The sequence below is a fragment of the Abrus precatorius genome, unplaced genomic scaffold (assembly GCF_003935025.1).
Source record: "Abrus precatorius isolate BTA unplaced genomic scaffold, Abrus_2018 Scaffold5, whole genome shotgun sequence".
NCBI lineage: Eukaryota > Viridiplantae > Streptophyta > Magnoliopsida > Fabales > Fabaceae > Abrus > Abrus precatorius.
In genome coordinates, this window is record NW_020874395.1 from 814,736 (window position 1) to 837,021 (window position 22,286).

The 22,286-nt window shown below is 26.0% G+C and overlaps 3 protein-coding genes and 1 pseudogene across 3 annotated transcripts; 1 reads left to right on the forward strand and 3 right to left on the reverse strand.

Moving 5' to 3' along the window:
- Positions 1-2,643: 2,643 nt before the first annotated feature.
- On the reverse strand, positions 2,644-4,399 carry LOC113867581 (annotated as a pseudogene).
- A 3,363-nt stretch (positions 4,400-7,762) lies between these two features.
- LOC113867582 (2-methylene-furan-3-one reductase-like) lies at positions 7,763-10,587 on the reverse strand. The gene is made up of 4 exons (XM_027502974.1): positions 10,354-10,587; positions 8,810-9,133; positions 8,232-8,391; positions 7,763-8,031 (listed from the first exon to the last, which is right to left on the reverse strand). The coding sequence occupies exons 1-4, from the start codon at positions 10,585-10,587 to the stop codon at positions 7,763-7,765; spliced, it is 987 nt and encodes a 328-aa protein (XP_027358775.1).
- Positions 10,588-15,515: 4,928 nt separating this feature from the next.
- LOC113867538 (2-methylene-furan-3-one reductase-like) lies at positions 15,516-17,830 on the forward strand. Its single transcript, XM_027502923.1, has 4 exons — positions 15,516-15,764; positions 16,172-16,495; positions 16,685-16,844; positions 17,396-17,830. Exons 1-4 carry the CDS (start codon positions 15,561-15,563, stop codon positions 17,659-17,661), a joined length of 954 nt encoding a protein of 317 aa, XP_027358724.1. The 5' UTR covers positions 15,516-15,560; the 3' UTR covers positions 17,662-17,830.
- Positions 17,831-18,548: 718 nt separating this feature from the next.
- LOC113867583 (CASP-like protein N24) lies at positions 18,549-20,812 on the reverse strand. The gene is made up of 3 exons (XM_027502975.1): positions 20,274-20,812; positions 19,359-19,494; positions 18,549-18,740 (listed from the first exon to the last, which is right to left on the reverse strand). Exons 1-3 carry the CDS (start codon positions 20,810-20,812, stop codon positions 18,549-18,551), a joined length of 867 nt encoding a protein of 288 aa, XP_027358776.1.
- Positions 20,813-22,286: the final 1,474 nt, after the last annotated feature.

Consider the following 22,286-nt stretch of genomic DNA (forward strand, 5'->3'; position numbering starts at 1 on the left):
GTTCCCTCTTATCTTTTCAAAACCAAACATAGCACCCTCATGTCTCAATTATAGAAAGCCAGTACCCAATTTCTTATTTAATCATACTAATTAGTTAAAGGGATTTAAAGGGGAAAAAGATTCCTTTTTGAGTCAAAGAAACCAAATCAAGACAAATCAAATTATTAGCACTGTTGGGGGAACACCAAACTTTGTAACCCATGGAGAAATAATAATTATAATAAAAAAAAACATGAAAGGATATAATTTTATCTTTTTCTCCACATACATTGACAGTACAATGTTTATTTAGATTTATATTATTTTGATAAATCATAAATGGACACTTATTCTGATATTATTAGTTATAATTTTGATGTTATTCTAAGTTAAAGCATGTTAAAATGCAGTTTAAAACATGTTATAAGTTTGGATCCTCTCCTTGGAGTCCCTCTTTCGGTTTCTCTGTAGCAATAGACTATATTATTGACCAATGTAAAATTTTATGAGTATATATTTATTTTAACTTTTTAATTATATGTGTTAATCACTTCTATTTTTTATTTTGTAAAAAAAATGTTATAATTCTTCATTTTAAAGAATGACATTTATTTTAGTGTTTTTTAAACAAGAGCAAATTGAATATTTTTAAAAAATCTAAAACTCTTGTAAGTTTAAATACTACACACTTATAATCGATTATGAACGAGACAATAAAAAGTTATAGATAGATTAATTATTGCAAAAACCAAAATACATTGATCGACGTTGAATATTTTGACTTCCAAAACAATCAATTTCTGCTGCATGCATGACGAATAGGCTATAAAGTAATGAACATTTATAATTTAATAGACTAAAATTAGCATTTATTCAAAACTTTATTCATTTGAAATTCACCAATTATGAAAGTATTCTAATCGTTTATAACCATAGGATATAAATCTAAATGGAAACATATTATTTTTTTTAATAAGAAAGAGAGTTGAAAAAAGATTTTGTATGAGCTTTTCCATATCATTTCTAGAAATTGAATATAAAAAGTTTAATATATGTTTGGAATTAAAATGTTAGAAATAATGCAAAAAGGAGAGGTATAAAAAACAATCTCCTAAAAAATTAGTTAACGAATTAAGTGGCAATGGCCCCATTGGGTTTATGGCACAAATGTGAATTAATGTTAATTGAAGTTAAATAAAGACAACGAAAACACCATAACCAGACATTGAAAGGAATATTAGGCAACTTTAGAATTGAATAATTTTGTTCTAAGGAGTTGTGATCTAAAAGAAATAAAAAAGGGTATAAAGAAGAGAGCTTATTATATATTTCTGGTGATGTATAAATTTTCATAGGGAAGTAGACGTAGTATCCACCAAGTCCATGATAGGGAATCTTAAAAATGATACACCAACCAACATTTTCATTTTTTGTGTACATTTTAACCTAAAACTAGTCTTATATTTAATGGGATGTCTCCTCCATAACCACTACTAGCAAACAACAATGCCCTTACCTACAAATATTTTGTCCATCAAACATAGCTTTATTCATAAAACGGTATATTATATTATATTTACCAAATGTTTTCATTTTTTAGATGCACACGTTAATTAATCTAATTTTTATATTGTTTTATATCACACGTTAATGCAGAACGGTGCTTTGCAATTTGCGACCAAGTTGAATAGGTTGTTATTTGAAGAGTTCGCCTCACGAAGAGTGAAAACGACAAGTCGTGTAGACGCTGGTTGATTACTTGTTAAGATTAGACTTGCTCATGCTTTATCAACTGACTCAGATTAATTTTTTTTAAATTAATATCTTAAATAATTTTTTTATCCTTGCAATTTAACAAATTTTTAGTTTTAGTTACTTAAAACAATACTTTTTTTTTTCTATTCTTTATATTTTCACTATTTTTTTTAGTTCTTATTATTAATTTAATTTATTAAAACATTTTCAAATGTCAATTTTAATTTAGTTAAACTACGTCATTGAGATAGATTAAATATAATAAATTGATAAAATATAGAGATTAAGGTAAAAAAATTTTGACTAGAGAGTTAGAATGTTTTTTATGAGAATACTTTTTATTAAATTTACTTGAGCATTATAAGAGACTATCAATAACTTTCACCTACCTTTGAGACTATTAATATCAAGTGTTTAAGACACCTTTAATATTCAAATAAACCAAGAACTTAAACAATTATTTAAGTCAATTTTAAATTATTAAAAAATTTGAATTTAAAAGATATTTTTTGAGAAATTATATTAGCATTCTATTGTTATATTTGAAAGATCTTATTTAAAATTATTTATTCTTAATTTAAGTCACAAAAATAATGATGCAATGACGACCCAAAAAAGAAGAATGTTGAAAGCCCGTAGGACCGTCGGAAACATCTATTAAGGGTGAAAAAAAGCCCGTTTCTGTTGTTTGAATGTTGAATATCTTTTGACCCCAAAAAAAAAAAAGAGAATGTTTCGTGTTTTGATAATAATAATAATAATAATAATAAAAAAAGAGAATATAATTTTACCCAAATAAACTGGATGGTATTTTGTTTGATTCACAATAGCCTCTGCTTTAATATTACACTATTTTACAATAAAGTATTTAAATAAAGTAATTAACCAAAACTACTCAGTAAACGATAGTTAATAAACATATTCAATCTGCATAAAGAAAAATCATATTCAATTATTTAATAAAAGTTTTGATCTACAAATAATTTTCTTATGAATACAAAATATCCAATTTCTTTCATTAAAAATATTTTCTCAATTCAAATGCGTTTTACTACACATTAAAAAAATTTACAGAGTTTTAATGACATTCTTGTAACACAAAGGCATCTTATTGTAACACATTATTAAATTCTTAAACAATAAAAATTTTAACAACACATTTTTTAATACATATTTTGTTATCAATTAAAATTTATTGAAAATTATAAAAATTATGTGATTCACATTCTTTTTTACTATTAATTTAATATTTTTTCATATTTTTATAATTTTAAATAAATTTTAACAAATATTAAAGAATGTGTTACTAGTATTTCTATACCTAACAAACATGCTTCCATGAACACAATAATTAATTTCTACAAGTGAAAATGAAAATTTTCCATAAAACTTTTCTTTTTGTTATTCTAACCTTCAAACCATCCTTCATAAGAAGTACAATAGAAAGGCTTGGAGTAGCATGATGACCTTCCACCACTTGGACACAATAGTGGCGCAAAATAGTAGCTGCCACCATCTTCAATTGAATGAAGGACAAGTCTTTGCCTAAGCAAGTTCTAGGACCTGAATTAAAAGCAATGAATTTGTAAGATGGCAAATAAACAATGCCTCCATTCTTTGAGATCCATCTTTCTGGCTTGAAGTCCAAGCAATCTTTTCCCCATATTTCTTCTAATCTCCCCATTGCATAAAATGAAAATAGTATCACTTCATTAAGATTAATAGGCTGACCACTAGGAAGAACATAAACTTCAATTGCTTGTTTGCGTTCAAAGCTTCATTTATAGCACCATGTAGATAAACTAGCTTATCTACTTTCCCATTAAATTTTTCTTTGATCTCTTCAAGAATCTTTGCTTCCACTAAAGGGTTTGTAGCAACAAGCCAAAAGAACCAAGTTAGAGCTGAAGTTATGGCTCCTCTCCCGCCCACAAAAAAGGTAAACATAGTATCTCTTAGAAACTCGTCATCATGCATTAGTCCCCTCTCTTCTCTCATCAAAGATGTGAGCAAGTCAAAGTTTGCTTCACCCATTTCATAATTTTCATTGTACTTTTTTAGCTCTTCTCTCTTGCATGCTATAAATGTATACAAGAATTGATCAAATGTTTCACAAGCTTTTGTCAACTTTTTCTCTTGACCAATTTGAAGCCATTTTTGCAACTTCCAAACACTACTTGGCACTATGTGTCTATAGAACGCGGACTCTTCAGCTTCATTAAAAGCATTCTCAATTGCAACATGTGGGAAATCAATAGAAAGACAATTAGGATCATGTCCCACGGCTAAGTAACAAATGTTATCAAATGCGAACCTTTTGAAAACATCTTGTAAATCCACCACCACCCCTTCTTGTTGTACAAAGACCTGTTTTTTGTTTAATCAAAGAATGTAACAAAGACCTGTTGTATTTCCATGAATCTGAATCAGCAGGGATAACCCATCTCCAAAAGGTTAAAAAATTTCACGAAATTCAGGTCCCTTCACATAGTTGTCAAACTTCTTGCATAATATGTGTTGCACATCGGTGAAGTCACTAGTGATCATATAGTTCATTTTGGTCAAACCAAGGTCCTTTGAACTCACCAGTGCCCCCATGTTGTTTCAATGCCTCAGCAACAAAATCATGGATTTGCCACAAATTGCAAAGGAATTGTGGTAACATGCCAAGGAAAGGGTAGTCTGTTAAGAGGGGGTATTTGCAAGATTGTCTCCTATGAAAGATGTGAAAGAAAAAGAAGAAAAATATTGCAATTATGGCTGCATAGGTAAACATGGCTATAAAAATATCAACAACTGCTTTTGTCAATGGCTATAGGAATATCAACAATACCATATAATATTATATACTATTGCACTGAGTAGGAAATCAGATACATCATATTTATTGAGATATTTGTTTAGTGGATGCGCTTCAAGAGAATGGCCAGCCTTATACAGTCCAGAAATTGCACCGAATACAAAACCAGATAGATACATCAAATTTATTGAGATCTCTAGGGGATTTTTCTTTATAAAGAAAAAAAAATTAATTTTTAATTTTTAATTTTCAAATTAATTATATATAATAAATATTTAAATTAATGATAGATATATGTTTATTTTTTATTTTATATATTTATTCATTTTAAATGAACTAAATTTTATAAAAATGGTAATTGTGAGATTTGGGTAGGTATTATAAAATATGTTTTTATATTAATATTTTTAGAAGAAAAAATTTATTCATGCCTGTCTTAATATCTATTAGGTACAATTTTAATCCTAATAACTGTTGAGTATCCAAATCTTCATATTCGAACTTGTTATTTACAGTTAGTTAACTGAAATATAATTTCTCTTAATATATTTTTAAAACTAATAAATTATGAATGTTATTGAAAATAAAGATCATTTTTTAAAATATTCAAATAAAATATAAAACTCAGATAAATCATTCATTTGAAGTTAAATAAAATATCATAAAATATCAAATTACAATATAAAATCACTCGTTGTCTTATTTAAAAGAAATAACTATTTATTTTTTATTTCAATTATAGGAAACAAAGAATTATTTTTATATGCACTAGCTGATAAATTCTTTTTACATCTTTATTTATTGTGAAATTTATGTTAACAAAACACTCATTTATTATCTATATAAATAGATATATTCATTTATTTAATACATAAGATATTAATTTGACCATTTAATATTATAGATAATTTCATAATAAAGTATAAATTTATAATATATAATACTTTTTATTAGTATTGATAAATTAAGTATTTGTTTATTATAAATAGAGTATAAGGTAGTATATATACAAAATTATAACACAATCATTTATTTAAAACTTTAATTTTAATTATATATATGAATGGATATGAGTACTTTAATGTCCTTTCACATAATCATATACGACAAATTTTTTAAGGGTATTTTTTCATAATCTGATCTAAATTCAATAAGTATTTATCTAACCCGTCATGAATATGTTTTACAGGGCTCAATAGATATAAAACTCATTACCATCCCTACATGTATGATAAGCTAACATAGAGGGTTTTTCATGTTTTTATTGTTAATTTTTAATCCTTTAATTATAGTCTTTACGTGTTAATTTTTTTTACATATTAGATTTGATTTGTTTTATTGGTTTTAGATTAGTTTTTAAATTCTGATCGATTCTTTGAGCAGCTAATTTTTAATATTATATAAATGGATAATGCAACGCATATATTAATTTTATACAGTAAATTTTATAATTCAAGAGAGCAACAAAAAAAAGCATTAAATAAGATAAATAATGTAATTGAAAATTCTAAATAAAAATGAATTATAAAAGGTGTTATAAAAAACTATTAATTGTATCACTATTATATATAAATTGAATATATATTCCATTATTTGATTATTAAGTTGGTATGATGTTTTGATATAATTTATTTTTAATTTTGAAATTATTTATTTTTAAATTCAAAAATATAAATATTGTTTTAATCTTTAAATTGGTACTATCAAATAATTTAATTTATGACTTTATAAATAAAAATCAATCTTGTTCTTGAAATAAATACTATCGCTCAATTTCTTTAACATTATGGGAAAGTAAATTAAATTCCTAATTTATAATTGCCAATTAATTTAGTCTTTGACATTAATTTGCTTAACCACTTTCGTAGTTGCTTTAATGCGTACAGTGAATTTAATCCTCGATGTTAATGTGCATCAGCCAGCAGGGACCTAGTTAAATGAAAATTATTATATATTAGAAAAAATCAATATTAAGTTAATTGATAGCGTTAAATTAAGAGACTAAACTGACCCACAGTTGTGAAATTTGGAGCCATATTTTCCTTTTCATAAATTAGTTATCAAAGCAAGTGATAGTGCAAATTTAGAGACTAAATTAATATCTTCAATTTAATTGGATAAGAAAGAATAAAAGGTTTTATGAATTATGCTTATATCAAGTTATTAATGAGCTTTTCATGCAATATATGAATTTAAATAAATTTTTAAATGAAAATATATAAGAAACAAAAATATAATCATCATTAAACAATGGCATATTCACATATTTTAAGAAAAAATTGAGTATAACAAAATATACTTTTATGGTCAATAATGAGAATCGTATTTTATTAAATAAAAAACTAAAAGTTTTAAAATTAAAAATAAAATTGTAAAAAAAATTATTTGAATTAAAATATATTACTTTTACATCTATATATTTGATGTGTTACATCACAATTTAATTGAAATTTATTAAATTTAAATAATAATATTTCAAAAGAATAATATATAAATAAAGTATGAGATATTAATGTAATAAAAACTACGTGACTTGATAACAAATATTAAAAATGTCTATCTTTTAAAAATAAATATTATAATTCATATAAAAATAATAATAATTTTTAAAATTGATCCAGAAAAGACATAATTTATTTTTCTTGCTTAGCTACTTCGGCTTTCATAGGAAAGATATTAATTTCGTGTGAAGTGCATTTTAAGACCGTGGTCCTTGCTATTATTATTATAATTAGTTTTCAGTCCTCTATTCTATTTATGGTTTTACTTGTTAGAGTATTTTTTTTATTGGTCTAGGATACCTAATCAGGCCTTTAAAAAAAATTACCTATCAAATTAGTTCTTCAAAAGTAATCATTATATAATTTTTTTGAAGATTCTTTATCTAATTTAGTCACTTCAAATTTTAATTTCATTATATTAATTTGTCAAAAATATGAAACGCCATGTTCATATTACATCATGAAGCATGAGTAATAAACATCACCAATGATATAATTAACTTATTGCATCCATTACAGATATTTATTCATAATAGCAAAAAGGTAGCAACTATGGACATATACATACATACATAAACTTGAAGCATGATATAAAATAAATGGTAATTAAGTCATCAGTACACACTTTTGGAACAAACATCTACTAGTTAATCAACGTGCATGGTTGGTAGTTTGATATGTTTATTATATATTAATTAGAATGAAACTATATCAGTTTATACTATGGTCATGGGATGGGATAAACAACCACTTTTCCTGTGGCTCTTGAAGTTTCCAAGTAGGAATAGGCTTCAATAACTTGAGAAAATGGCATTGGAGTTTTGGTATCAAGTATTGGCTTCAATTGATCACTCTCAAAGTAAGGTCTTAATCTCTCTAAGATAGACCCTTTGGAAGTGAGTGCAAAGAAAATAGCTGGTGGTGGAAGTCCAGGAGACACTATTGTCACTGCTTTCCCACCTTCCTTAATCCCCTTCAATGCTCTATCAGATTCCCCTTTACAAGTATTCATTTTTTGGTACAATAGTTAGTCTTTTGTTAGAAACAATACATATACATGCATGCTCATTTTTCATATAAGGAATAATAATAACACTTTTTTATAACACATTTTTTTATTAGTCAATTTTTTAAATAATATTTAAATGATCTAGCTATTATTCTAAACCAAATAAACATTGGTTAAGATGTCTGACCTACTAGATCATACACAAGATCAAACTTCTCTGGAAGGTCTTCAAAGTTCTCCTTTGTATAATCAACAGGCAAATCAACTCCCAGATTCCTTAAAAGTTGGAGTTTCCCAGTGCTAGCTGTTGCTGCTATCTTAGACGCGCCATAAACATGTTTGGCAAGCTGCACCCAAACATATACTTATAGCATTTGCTACTTCTCCATCATATATGCATGCCAAAAAATGAAAGAAGGTGCTATCTTTGTTGGAGGATAGAAAACTTGTCAAAGAAAAATTATACTTTTTCACTTGACATAAGAATTAGTCTCCTATTCATAATAGAGTGAGGGTGACCTTTATATCAAACAAATTAAATAATTACACATTGTATGTATTATATAATATTAAATGCAAAATGTACTTGTTATATTCTTAAGAAATAAAATTAAATGCCTGACATATTATAAATTAAGAAATAAAATACGTGTTTTTCTGTCCTATTAAACTCACCCAATTCTACATACTATACAAATAACGAGTAATACAAAATCTTTAAACTTTAAAAAAATTTCTAGCAAATATCTTTCATCATATGTATACCTGAATGACAAAGGTTCCAACTCCACCAGCTCCTCCCAAAACAAGGATTGATTTACCAGCAGAAAACTCAGCACGTTCAAGGCCTTCATAAGCAGTTTCAAGTGCTAAAGGAATGCTGGCAGCTTCAACGAAGCTTAGATTTGATGGTTTATGAGCCAAAAGTCTCTCATCAGCAATACTATACTCTGACAAAGTGCCAAGAATCTTTAAGTTGGATAAGCCTTCCTCGTTGATATCACCATATACTTCATCCCCAACCTTAAATTTTTGCACTTCTTCTCCCACTTTGAGCACTATGCCAGCAACATCAAAACCCGGCACAATCTATATAGATTGAATAATTAAATTAAAGTTAGCTAGAGAGTCTTAATTACCCACTAAGTTTTAGACGCCACTAATTATTTTAAATTCGTTGTGAATAATATAAGATGCCAACAAATGCATGAATTGATGGTTGAATACATTAAAATACTGTTATAGAGGTGCGTATTGGACAATATAAAAGAATGTATTAAATATTTATTTTCAGCAATGTTAAATTTGTTGAAGAATATAGATGCATGACATATCACATATAGAATCTCTCAAACTAGATAGATATTTCTTGGTAGAAAATATTGATAATAATAAAGATAGATGAAAAAGAAAAAGTCTCAAAGAGACGTTAAAAAAAAGAACATTATTACGCACTCATATCTTTTAAGAGTTAAAAAAGCCAGGAATAAATTGATGAACACCTATTTTATTTTATGCTCTCTCAGCATTTTTTACGATCACAAAAATGCTTATTAGTACGAAAATTAGCTAGATGAATTGATCACAAAAACAGTATAAGCATAGCCACCCTTGATTTTGTACCAAAAAAATTAAATTTTTAATTCCTCCAATAGAATATTAAACTGTTTTGTATTAATTTTTCCTCATTCTTGTTCATACTGAATGGCACTTCTACTATGATAATTAAATACAAGAATTTGAATTTCCCTTCTTTAATTCTTCTTATATGGATGTGAAATAGTAAACGGAAGGAGTATAAGAAAAATATTTTGTAAGAAAATTACTAAGACCTGAGTAGTTTTCCAAGCATTTTCGAATAGTGAACATAAAATTTGGACAACTAAAAAATATTTTCCTTAATTTATAGTACATATAATAAAATGCATATACAAAAAATGAGAAATAAAAATTAAGATAAGAAAATTAACCTTTTGATATTCAAATAACAGAATTAATCCAAATACACATATGAAAAGTAATATTTAAAACACTAACATAAAAGAAAAAATCATACAAGAGCCAAACATGTAACTTGAAAACTTAATGTATAAAAACTAATTTAACTTTTTTAACGTGTAACCAATGATACCCAACAGTAAATTTTTATTACAAATCATAAAATATCACAAAATTCAATGTATTTATAATATAAAATACTATAATATTTAATTAAAAAAATAAAATTTATTAACTTTTTAACACAAACCCACTTTAAAAAAAATTGAAACTGATTAACTAAGGGGAATAAATAGAAGTTGTAAACGTACAGGTAGATGAAGATCAATGTCCTTGAACAAGCCATGCATCCTTTTGTAATCAACGGGATTAAGGGATGCTGCTATGACTTTGATGAGCACTTGATCGTCTTTGAGTTGGGGAAGTTCCCAATTAGGATCTAACTTTAGAATATCAGCTGCTCTTCCATGTTCAGAGTAGTACCAAGCTTTTGTGTGAGTTGGAATACTAATAACAGCATCAGTGCTTGAAGCATCTGTTTCCATGTTGTGGTGATTGATGAATTGTGTTTGCAAGATAAGAAAAGGAAAAAACACTTTGTGTTCAACTAAGTGGTGAGGGTTAGGGGTGATGGCGATCAAATAAATAAAGGCACATTTTTTTTTTTATCTTAGAAAGATCCACTATGATTAAATTTAATTAAAATCATGTATTTTTCTCTTTAATATAACTATATTATAATGATACTAAAAGATTTAATAACATTTTGTGTTCTGAGTCAAATATACTCAAATACCAATTCATTTCAACACTGTAAATTATAATGTTTACGTTAAAACGTGATTTTATTAAATTTTTAAACATGCATTGAATTCAATTTATATAGATTTTTTTTGGCTTGGAAAAAAAAAATTAGCATTGAGATCTTATTTCTTAAAGTTGCTTGATTTCCTTTTGTGATATTTCATTTCTTATACAAGTTTGAGCTGTCTGAAAGTGTTTGCTTGTGCCATCAAAGTTCTATTCTTGTATTTGAAATTTTATAAATCATTATTGATGGGTATATTATTAATCGATAAGATTTCTTATTGGACTAATTTTATATATATAGAGTCAAGATTTTTTTTATAGCTTTTACATTTGATTTTATTTAACTTATATTTAATAGTTAAAAGCTTTTATACTCAATTTAATTTTTTTCTTTAATTTATATCTAATGAGTTATAATTTATTCATTAAAAATTAAATGAAATATTTAAATTGAATATAAAAATTTTTAAACTTATACTGGTATAAGAATATCTTTCTTTATATATATATAATAAAAAAAACATTAAATATTTTAATATGTTATGAAACATTAAAAATCTTTAGTCGCTATCATTTACTTTATTGAATAACAGAAATATTATGAGATTTATTTTATATTGAATGATATTTAATTGCTTATTTAAAAGAGCAGCCGGACAAAAAGGATATCATAATACTTTAAGTATCTTTCGTTACCTAATATTTTTTAATATGGTAATGGTATTACCCACCCCACTAGAACTTGACTATATTATTTTTGCAATAATGTTTATTCAATGCTTTAAAATCTCATTCATTGAAATGAAGATTTTTTACATTATAAGTAACAGTAAAATATCTAATTGTTATAATTGTGGAATCTTGAAAAGTTGGGTTAGATTGTGTTGATTTTACATGAAAAAAACTCAAATTAATTGTATTTAATCAAGTTGGGTCCCCAGGAGTTGAGAAATTTGCATGCTTAACCCTACTAATATCAACTTAATTGGGTCAACTGATGACTATATATACAGGATCTTGTTAATTTTCAGTCATTAGTGTTTTAAAAGGAATATTTTAATAAATTATTACTATAATTTTTGACAAATAAATAGGAGTATATAAGAAACAACTGGAAAATAACAGACAAATGAAATGAGTGCTAACATACACCCATATTTATTTTTAAGAACTAAGAAGTAGGCTAATAAAGTATAATTTTGATTTTTTTATATTATATTTTAGGTGCAGTTTATTAAAATACTTTTTATATGTGTACTAACATACGTCTATTTATTTTTAGAAAAAAGTATATTAATGATTTATAACTTTGATTTTCTTAAAATACACTTAAGTTGTAACTTATTAAAATACCCTTTCTAAACAAAACTAGGATATGTCAGCAAACATTTTTTATGTAAAAGTGAAAATAAATAAATTTTAATAATTAAATCTTACCATAAATTATAATTATTAAAACATATAAGTTATGAAAATTTAAAAAAATGATTTTTAAGTAATTATGTAATTTTTAAATCTCTTTTATTTTAAATTATTTGTATATGGTTGTATGTTCTATATTTATACTTTTCACACCCATATAAAAATGTGTGTATATATATTATATATAATTTAAAAATTCTATCAATAATATTATGTTGTTTTTAAAAGAATAAAATTAAGTTGCTTTTTGTTAAGATATTTTAACAGATAAAAATTTATAATAATTGGATTGTTTGAAGTTGTATTGAGGTTGGGTTAATGATTTGATTGAACAAAAATCGTATGCTTCCAAATCATTTTTTAAGATTGGTTTAATTGCGACTAGTGGGACTATCAGAGTAAATTAACTCACGGAGAATTTTAAAATTTTAAAAAATATGAAAGTAATAATAATAAATGTTTGAAGTAAAAATTAATTACGATAGAAGTTATGAATAATAAAAATATAAAAAATTAAGTATAATAGAAAATTTTAATTTTTTAAAATTAATTATTTGAAATTATATTTATTTGACATAAAAATGAAAAACTTAAAATTCTATAACATTTAAAATCTATTTATTTTTATTATAAAAATACATTAATTGTGATAATTTAAAAATACCATATATATATATATATATATATATATATATATATATATATATATATATATAAACACAACCTTACCACACAAGTGTCTACTGGTTTAGGAGTTAAGGAACTTCATCAATATTTTTTTTAAAGTTTTATTCAAATTTTGTGAGTTTTTAAAGACTTATATTTTCTTAAAAGAGCAGAGAGAAGTAAAATGGATCTAACTTAGTGAATTGATCCTTTTAACTTACTCAAAGGATAAATTAGATTAGACTTATATCCTATTATAGTTTTAAATTTTGGAGGTAATTACATTCAAGTTATATAAATTTATTATACAACAAATTTATTTTTTTTATTTAACATAATTATGTTTACTTAAACTCAAAGTAAAAATTAAAGATTAAACTAAAATAATCATCTGTTTATTAATTCAAGTTTTAGATGATTATCATATTTTAATTTGTTAACAATAGATTGACCTGTTAAGTTAACTTTTTTTAAAATGATTAAAATAGATTTATTTACTAGTTAATTATTAATTTAATATTATTTCTATTATTTTATTATTTAATATTTTTAGATAAGTTAACCGGTCATTTTATTTCTTTTTTTTTTCTTTAATAACCCAACCCAATATTCTTATAGTCTACAAACCAGGTTACTTTTGACTGGCATTTTGGATGAGTTTTGACTTTACTTCAGCAATCGTATAAAAGACTTTGCTTGACTTTAAATTTAAGATGACTTTTTAATATTAATATTTTTTAAAAAAATAAAAAATTAACCTAACATATGACAACGCAGAATGTTCATAATATATTTTTTAATTATTAATTAAAAATTACAAAAATATTAATTTAAGAATAAAAATTAAAATTTATATATTATTTAATTAATTTCAGTTAATAATTAAGCATATATTAAAAATATATATTAAAAAATTTGTTGCTAATATTAATTTCTCGATTATAATTATTTAAAAGAGTAATGTTAGGATTAATATATTTCTTGTTAAAAATTATAAAAATAATATAAGTTTTACTTTTTTTGCTCTATATTAATATTAATTTTTTGTATTTTTTTAGTTTAATTAATTTTAACTTATAATAAAATATGTTAAAAAAGTATATTATTAATTTTCTTTTAGCCGAGTGTCAGTTTATTTGCACGAAGTGAATCTTGTCAGCAATTCGTCTCCATACTGGAAAAAAGTAATAATAATTGAAATTGCATTAAAGAATAATAAAATAAGAAACTAGAAAGTAGCCAAGTTTTCAAATCTTACCTTTTAAGAAGAAGGAAAGTTTTGATATTTTTTCAAAATTGTTTTTCTTATTTATCATAATTTTTTTACTATATTCTCACACCTTTCTTTTATATTATAAATAAAGAAAGTGAAAAGAATTTTCAAATTTAAATGTTGTTTTCCTTCTTTTTGTTATGGGAAAAAATTAATAAATTTTTTTTTCTGGGTCTAAGTATGAATCGTTGAATATATCACATTAAATATTTAAATTATTATAAATATATATTGAAGCTTTTTTAAAAGTTTGGTTAATTTAACTCTTAAAATTGAGTTTAAACACTTAAAATAAAACATTAAAAAATACATTTACGATATTAAAGTTTAAAATAATAAATATTTATCTTCTTAATAAAATTTAAATTAATATTTTTAACTCATTGAAAAAAAAATAGACATTACTTTTGAATGAGCTTTGAATATGCTGAATTGCTTACCTATTCTCTAAATAAACTTTCCAAACTTTGATTTTAAGATGACTTTTAAATATTAATTAAGAATTTATCAGACTTTGCTTTACACTGTAAACAAATTTGTCAACACAGAAATCGTCATGACAATTGAATTGCATGGCACAAAGCTTGACATTTAAATATTAATTAAGAATTTATCAGACTTTGCTTTACACTGTAAACAAAATTATCAACACAGAAATCATCAAGACAATTGAATTGCATGGCACAAAGCTTGTATATTGGTCCACATACAGAATGATAAACAATCCTTTTTCCTTATTGAATTGAAAACAAAGGAGATAATACATCACGAGCGTGACATATTATAACAGTCAACCTGCCCACTTAGTCGTCTGCATGCATGCAGACCAAGAAAAATGTTGAAATTGCATTAACATCATGAAAGAAGAAACTAGAAACTAACCAGGTTATCGAATCTTAACTGCTAAGAGGAAGGAAAGAGGTGAAATTTTTTAAACATTGTTTTTCTTACATCATAATTTTTTTACGTTATTTTCACACCTTTCTTTTTATAACAGATAAAAGTGTCTTGTTAAAAAGTGAAGAATATTTATTAAAAATTATAACTAATAAGTTTTCCTGTAATTTTTGAGAAAAAAAAATTTTCACTTTCAAATCTTTAATTGATACTTTAAAAATACTAGTTAACAAGACTTCTATAATATAAAGAACGAGATTAAAGATTTTAAGTTTAATTTTTTCTTTCTTTCTTGATATGGGAAAAAAGTTGTGAGACTAAAAGAATTGAGATGTAAAAATGATAGTTTATTTATTTATTTGTATAAATATTTGTTATTGCTTCATCACACTACCCACACCAAGTTCAAGTACCAACCAGGAACTCTCTTCACTTCAGGCCAAGCAGATAATGGCAAGCATTCCATCACACATAAAAGCTTGGGTCTACTCTGAATATGGGAACATAGAAGATATTCTCAAATTTGATCCTAATGTAACTATACCAAATATTAAGGAGGATCAGGTTCTTATTAAGGTTGTAGCTGCAGCTCTTAATCCTGTAGATTATAAGAGGGCTCGTGGATATTTCAAGAACACTGACTCTCCCTTACCTGTAAGAATATGATTTTTTTTTAAATTATATTTATGTGAGATTATAAGCAAACTTTCCATTTTCTACCTCCTAATATAAATTTTCATTTGACTATGTTACCATCAATTTTTAAGGTTAATTTTAAATATGTAGAAACAATAAAATTTATTAAAAAATATATAAATAATAATAAAAATAAAAATAAAAATAAAAATTTCTTTGAACGTTAATAATATACCTGCTTGGATTGACATTTATTTTATACCTTAAGTGACATTTTTAACACATAAAGAGTGACTTATGTTACATGGATGCCGCAAATTTAAACAACCTATATTATTATATGCTTAAACCTAATCCTGATTAGCATTATTTTTTTTCTTTATATTTTTTGTTGTGTAATGTGGTGTTTGGTGTTGGAAATTAAGACTGCTCCGGGTTATGATGTTGCTGGTGTGGTGGTCAAAGTGGGAAGTGAAGTGAAGAAATTCAAGGTTGGAGATGAAGTTTATGGTGATATCAATGAGTATGCTGTGAATAATCCAAAAAACATTGGATCTTTGGCAGAGTATACTGTTGCTGAGGAAAAAGTGTTGGCTCACAAACCCTCCAATTTGAGCTTTGTTGAAGCTTCTGGACTTCCTTTAGCCATAATCACTGCTTACCAAGGCCTTGAAAAAATTGAGTTTTCTGATGGAAAATCAATACTTGTTCTTGGTGGTGCTGGCGGAGTTGGATCCCTTGTCATTCAGGTTTGATAGTTTTATTATTATTTTGTTGTTTTAGTTTTCTTCAAATCACATTGATGCTATTCTATGGTTCTTACTCTACCTGTTCTATTTACATAAAGTTTGTATTTCAATTATATACAATATAAATATTTATGTTACTTAATGGAAATTATTGCTGACATTTGTGCATATATATGTTTGATGATACAGCTGGCCAAACATGTTTTTGGTGCATCTAAGATTGCAGCCACTGCTAGTACTGCTAAATTCGATTTGTTGAGGAACTTGGGAGCAGACCTTCCTATTGACTATACAAAGGACAATTTTGAGGAACTAAAAGAAAAGTTTGATGTAGTGTATGATACAGTAGGTCAGTTACTGAAATTGACCCTATATTACTTGCTTAATTGCTTTACATGAAGTTAAAGTGTGATTAGATATACATTTAAGTAGTTATGAATATATTTTTATTTAAATAATTTTCTTAATATGCATTTAAAGATACATAGTAAAAATCAATAAATAGTAAAATTTTATAAAAAAAATTATAGTATTTGATGTTATGAATGTGTTCAATTTTGTAATATATTATTATTTTATATAAAAAAACGTATTATATATATATATTGTGTGTTATTGAACATATATTAAAAAACTGGTATTTAAATATTATTATTTGTAATTTTTGCATTACAGATTGTTCAAACACACTGGATTGATCAGTACAATTCGAGCTATAATATTCTTCTTATAACAATTTCTTAAAACACTTTATACAATTTTTCTTCATCTCTGTCACATTCCTCTTCTTTTGCCACTTTAATTTATAGTAAAAATTTGTACAAGATTGATGTACAAGTATAATTTTTCATACAATATTAAAATATTATTGAACTAAAACATAGTTAATTCCAAAAACAGGACAGACTGACAAGGCATTGAAGGCAATCAAAGAAGGGGGGAAAGTAGTGACAATTGCACCACCAGCAACCCCACCAGCCGTCCCATTTTTTATGATTTCAAATGGTGCTGTGTTGGAGAAACTACAACCTTACTTAGAGGGTGGAAATGTGAAGCCAATATTGGACCCTAAGAGTCCTTTTCCTTTTTCTCAGACTGTGGAAGCATTTACATATCTGAAGACTAACAAAGCCATTGGGAAAATAGTCATTCATCCGATCCCATAAACATAACTAAGCATATCAAATTCTGCTGTGCATTATGATCTTTGTTTGTGCTATGAAGCTAATATTAATATGTGAGTGATAAGGAGAGAGCACAGTTTTTTATGTTCTAATGACTTCAATATTGCTAGTCAAGAGAGTGTGTAAATTGGTAATAAATCTCTTATATAACCGTCTTTGTGATAGCTTCACGTTTGGTTTCTAACTTCGTTACAAAATAGATAATATGTAAGGCTAAGGAGTGATTAGAGATCTGATGTGATTTTTTACTTCTATTTCAGCACTGTAGTACAGTAATATTATGGCTTCTGCACTTTTATATATACTTTATTAGTAACCAATAGTCATGCCCTTCTTTTTATTCATTCGTCATCATACAAAAAATAAAATAATAATAGTAATAATAATGGCCTGTTTGATAAAATAACTTTAAAATGATAATTTAGTTAATTAAATTTCAAAATATTTGATAAAATTAGTTATCAAACTGCTTATGAGTATAAAATTACATAATAAATAGAAGACTAAATTAGTTCTTTTTATTTTATTTTTTTCCTCTAAAAACTTAAACAAATTAAATTAAATTGTGAATATTTATCACTTATATGTTATAAAATTTATTTATTTTTATTTGATGTAACACTTCTATATTCACATGTACTACCTTAACAAATTTGTATATATAAAAGTGAAATGTATTATTAAACTTTCCCCTTGAAGGATGAAAGGAAAACACATTACTTAAGAAACGAATCATGTTTCTGAAAACTTGTGCACGCACTTGCTAATCTGGAAATGATAAAACTTCGTCACTCTAAGGCTTAAATATAGATAGTGTACTCGACACGTTATAGTATATAACATTATTATAGAGCAAGATTGTAGTAAAACTAGTTAAATCTACAAAGGATGAAGCCAGAAACAATTGAGGAAGAGACGAAGGCCACAAATGCAAAGAAGGAGAAAACAATAGATGCGTTGGCCATTGTCACGAACTTGTATGCAATCCCAGTATTGTTTTTCCAGTCATGGGTTCTAGTGGCAGCTGATGATGCTGCTGATATTAGAAGATATGCCATGGCCTACAGTTAAAATGAAAACATCAAACACCATGCATAGTATATAAGTATCTATGCAATTAATAATTATTCATGAAATTAGGAAACATACATACCTTAATTTTGAGTATGAGAACAGAGATGGAAGCATAACAATAATTAATATCATGCATTACCCCAATTGACATGAAAACTTTAATAACAATAATATGAAAAATGTTAACATCAGTGTTTACTATACTTACATAATTTTAATACAATGAATTTTTTTTTCAGTAAAAATTTTCTATTTTTTAGATGTTTAAACTCAGTTTTAAGAATTGAAATTGACAAAATCTTAATAATATAATAACAATATCAAAACATGTTCTTTCACCGATTAACATTAACAAATTCTGAGTAACTTAATTTAACTAAATAACAATGATATTTATACTATTAAATACTTTCACTAGAGATACCTTTTTTAATGTGACATCATTTATTAAAAAGAAAATTCTTTTTTTCTTTCTTTCCACCTCATACATTCCAAAAATAAGGTGTGGGTGTATGAGGAACATAATTGTAAACCAAAATTCAAATAGGGCTACATTCGGTTGAATTATAATTAATAGAATGAAAACTGCTGAACACTGGCTTTACCTGATCCATTGCAATGTTGAAGTAACCCCGCAGCTTAGGATCCAGAGTGTGTCTTTTAGTGACCAAGTACTTCACTAGATCACATATTTGCAACAAAGAATACACAAAAGCAATCACATTTACTGACAAGCAGTACCTGCAGAATCACACCCAAACCAAAATCACTCATTGGCATGCAACACCTTCTCAACTTGCACCAGACAGAAGCAATAAAAAAAAAAAGAAAAAGCACAGCATATGAATTTCATTAATAGACTCAAAGCCCTATTATCAGGATGGGGTAAGAAAGAGGGGAAAAAAACTTTTGTTTTGCACAAAAACCATTTCCTAGTTGCGAATATACTTCCTTAGACTTATTTTAGATGAATTTTTTAATAAATACTTAAAAAAAATAACACATATCAAAGGAGTTAAACAAAATATATACATCTTCTGTAATATTGTATACAATTAACTTGTACACGTAACGTTTTAAAGAAGTTACCATTTAATTTCTCCAAAAATATTGATAACTCAACATTTTTAATTTTTTTTTAAAATTCACTTTAGTGTTTACATTTTAAAAAATCATAAAATCTAACATATCCTTATGCTCAACTTTATGAAAAGTTTCTCAAGCTGAATAACATCGTTACATTACTCAAAAATAATAACAATGACAAGATACTTTTAAATAATAATAACAAAGATGATAATAATGGTGTCAAGATGTTTTATGTCAAATAAAAATATTAATTAAAATACTCCATAAAAATTTAACAAATATTTTAAAATGAATTGATTCTTAATAAGTGAGTTAGAAGAACTAATTTTCTATCAGACGATCAGCATGATAATATAAACTTTTTGATGACTCAACAAGAAATACCAAGTAATGTTAATTAGGAGGAAGGAAAGATTAAGAGAGGAACATACTTGAATTCCCAATAGTAATACCAGTGAAGCTCATACAAGACTTCCTGATAGAACCCTTGCCAATAAGGAGATGGCATTCGACCGAAAATCTTTTGGTTATCAGAAGCCAACACCGAGAAAGCTATCTTACACAGCAAAAAAGCAGCAATCCTTAGTCCCAACAAAACAACAAAGCATAACTTACCCTCTTTCTTTGATCCTTCTTCAATTTCACCGATGTTCTTCACCATCTTTGGCTCTAATTCCTTAACAATTGAAACGTTGGCCCCATCATCATGGACTGAAGAGTGAGAATGAGACTGGTTGGCCACCACCATTTGAAGGTCCCCATCATCACTCATAGAGTGGTGACCATGCATGTGAGAATGAAGTGTTGGTGCTGTAGGAGATTTTTTGGGTGGTGTGTAATGAGAAGAGTCAAAAGAGATTGATCGTTGTGATTCAGAAAGTGGGTGTTGTTGTTCTTTCTTCTTCACGGCTTCCCCTTCTTTGTTCTCTTTCTTGGCTTCACCTAAGCTTTTACTCTCAGTCGTAGTCATGGTATTGTGTTGGTGTGTTCAAGGATTTTGGAAATGGATATATATATAATCAATTATTCAAGTTGTGTTTTCACTGTGAGCTGCTAAAGATGCATGCTGCTTTCATTCATGGTAATTTAATGACTGATAAATATTACTAGGAAGCTTTTAAAACAAGAAAAGAAAAATGTTTTAATTTCAAATATATAAAGTGGTAATTTTTTGTTAGAAAAAAATATTTATTATATTTTTATTTTGTACCACTTCTAGTACTTAATTCAAATCAATCACACATGTTGATGTTGATAAAATCATTAAAAATCATTTCAATATTTATTGTTTTTTATATTTTTTTTCACATTATTTATTATATTTATTTTTTCTCTATGCTTTTTCTTTTTTTTTATTTTTTATTTCCATTTATTTCTAGTCCTTTTATGATGGTGATAAATAAACATTAATAATTTTATTGTACTATATTCAGAATCAAATTACGGTTTATTTTCACCAATATGTGTAAGGTTTGAGTGAAAAGGGGTTCACGGGCCGGCCACGCTTTGGGCTTGTGAAAAGACCTTCTATTTGTTAATTTTTTACAGAATAGTAATAAATATTAATTAATTCATAGAGTAACAAATTTTTTAAAAGAAGTCTCTCATCTTACCTATTATGAATTATGACTTTCTCTAACTAATATTACCAAAAACAAGTTTGATTTGTCTCTTGATTAGTTAACGTCATTCCATCTTCTCTTCATTTTAATTATCTGCATTTTTTTATTTTTGGTCTTTCCTTCTATTGAATAATTAAAAACTTGCACCTTATGATAATTTATAAGTAACTTTGCATCTTAAAAACTTTTAAAAATCGTAAGAATTTTAGTAGACTATTTCTTTAAAAAGGCATCTTCTCAAAATCTGTTTTATGCTTTAAATAAATGATGGGCCAACCATGGAGATTCGGATCAATTAAATATATAATTATGAGTTTAATCTTAGATTTATGTGTAAGGGGAAAAAATAACGTTGGATTGTTGCGAGTTCTTGTTTCAACGCCTAATTGTGACTTAAGATTAATCTCTCATTTTTTATGAAGAATACACACAAAAAAAAATATTAAAATAATATTTTATTTAAAGTACTTGCTATGATATTTTTAAATTTGAAGAGACATTAAATATTTTCTCTAAATTATACTAAGATACTAAAAGATATTTATGTTTTTCTAAATAAACTACTAATTCTACTGTTAAAATCAACCATCATGATTCACGTATAAGAGAATAACAATACTCCCTCAATTCCCATATCACCGTAAAATTTACCTTTATTTAATTGAATTCGTTTCATCTCTTGACGTTTGGTGTGTATTAAGTGTGGTCAAAGTACTTTTTTTATTCGTTTTACTAGAGAAGAAGATACACTTTTCTTCTTGCTAAAAAATAATCACTGTTAGGCCATCATGAGGGTAACTCTGACCCATTCGCCCCATTTAC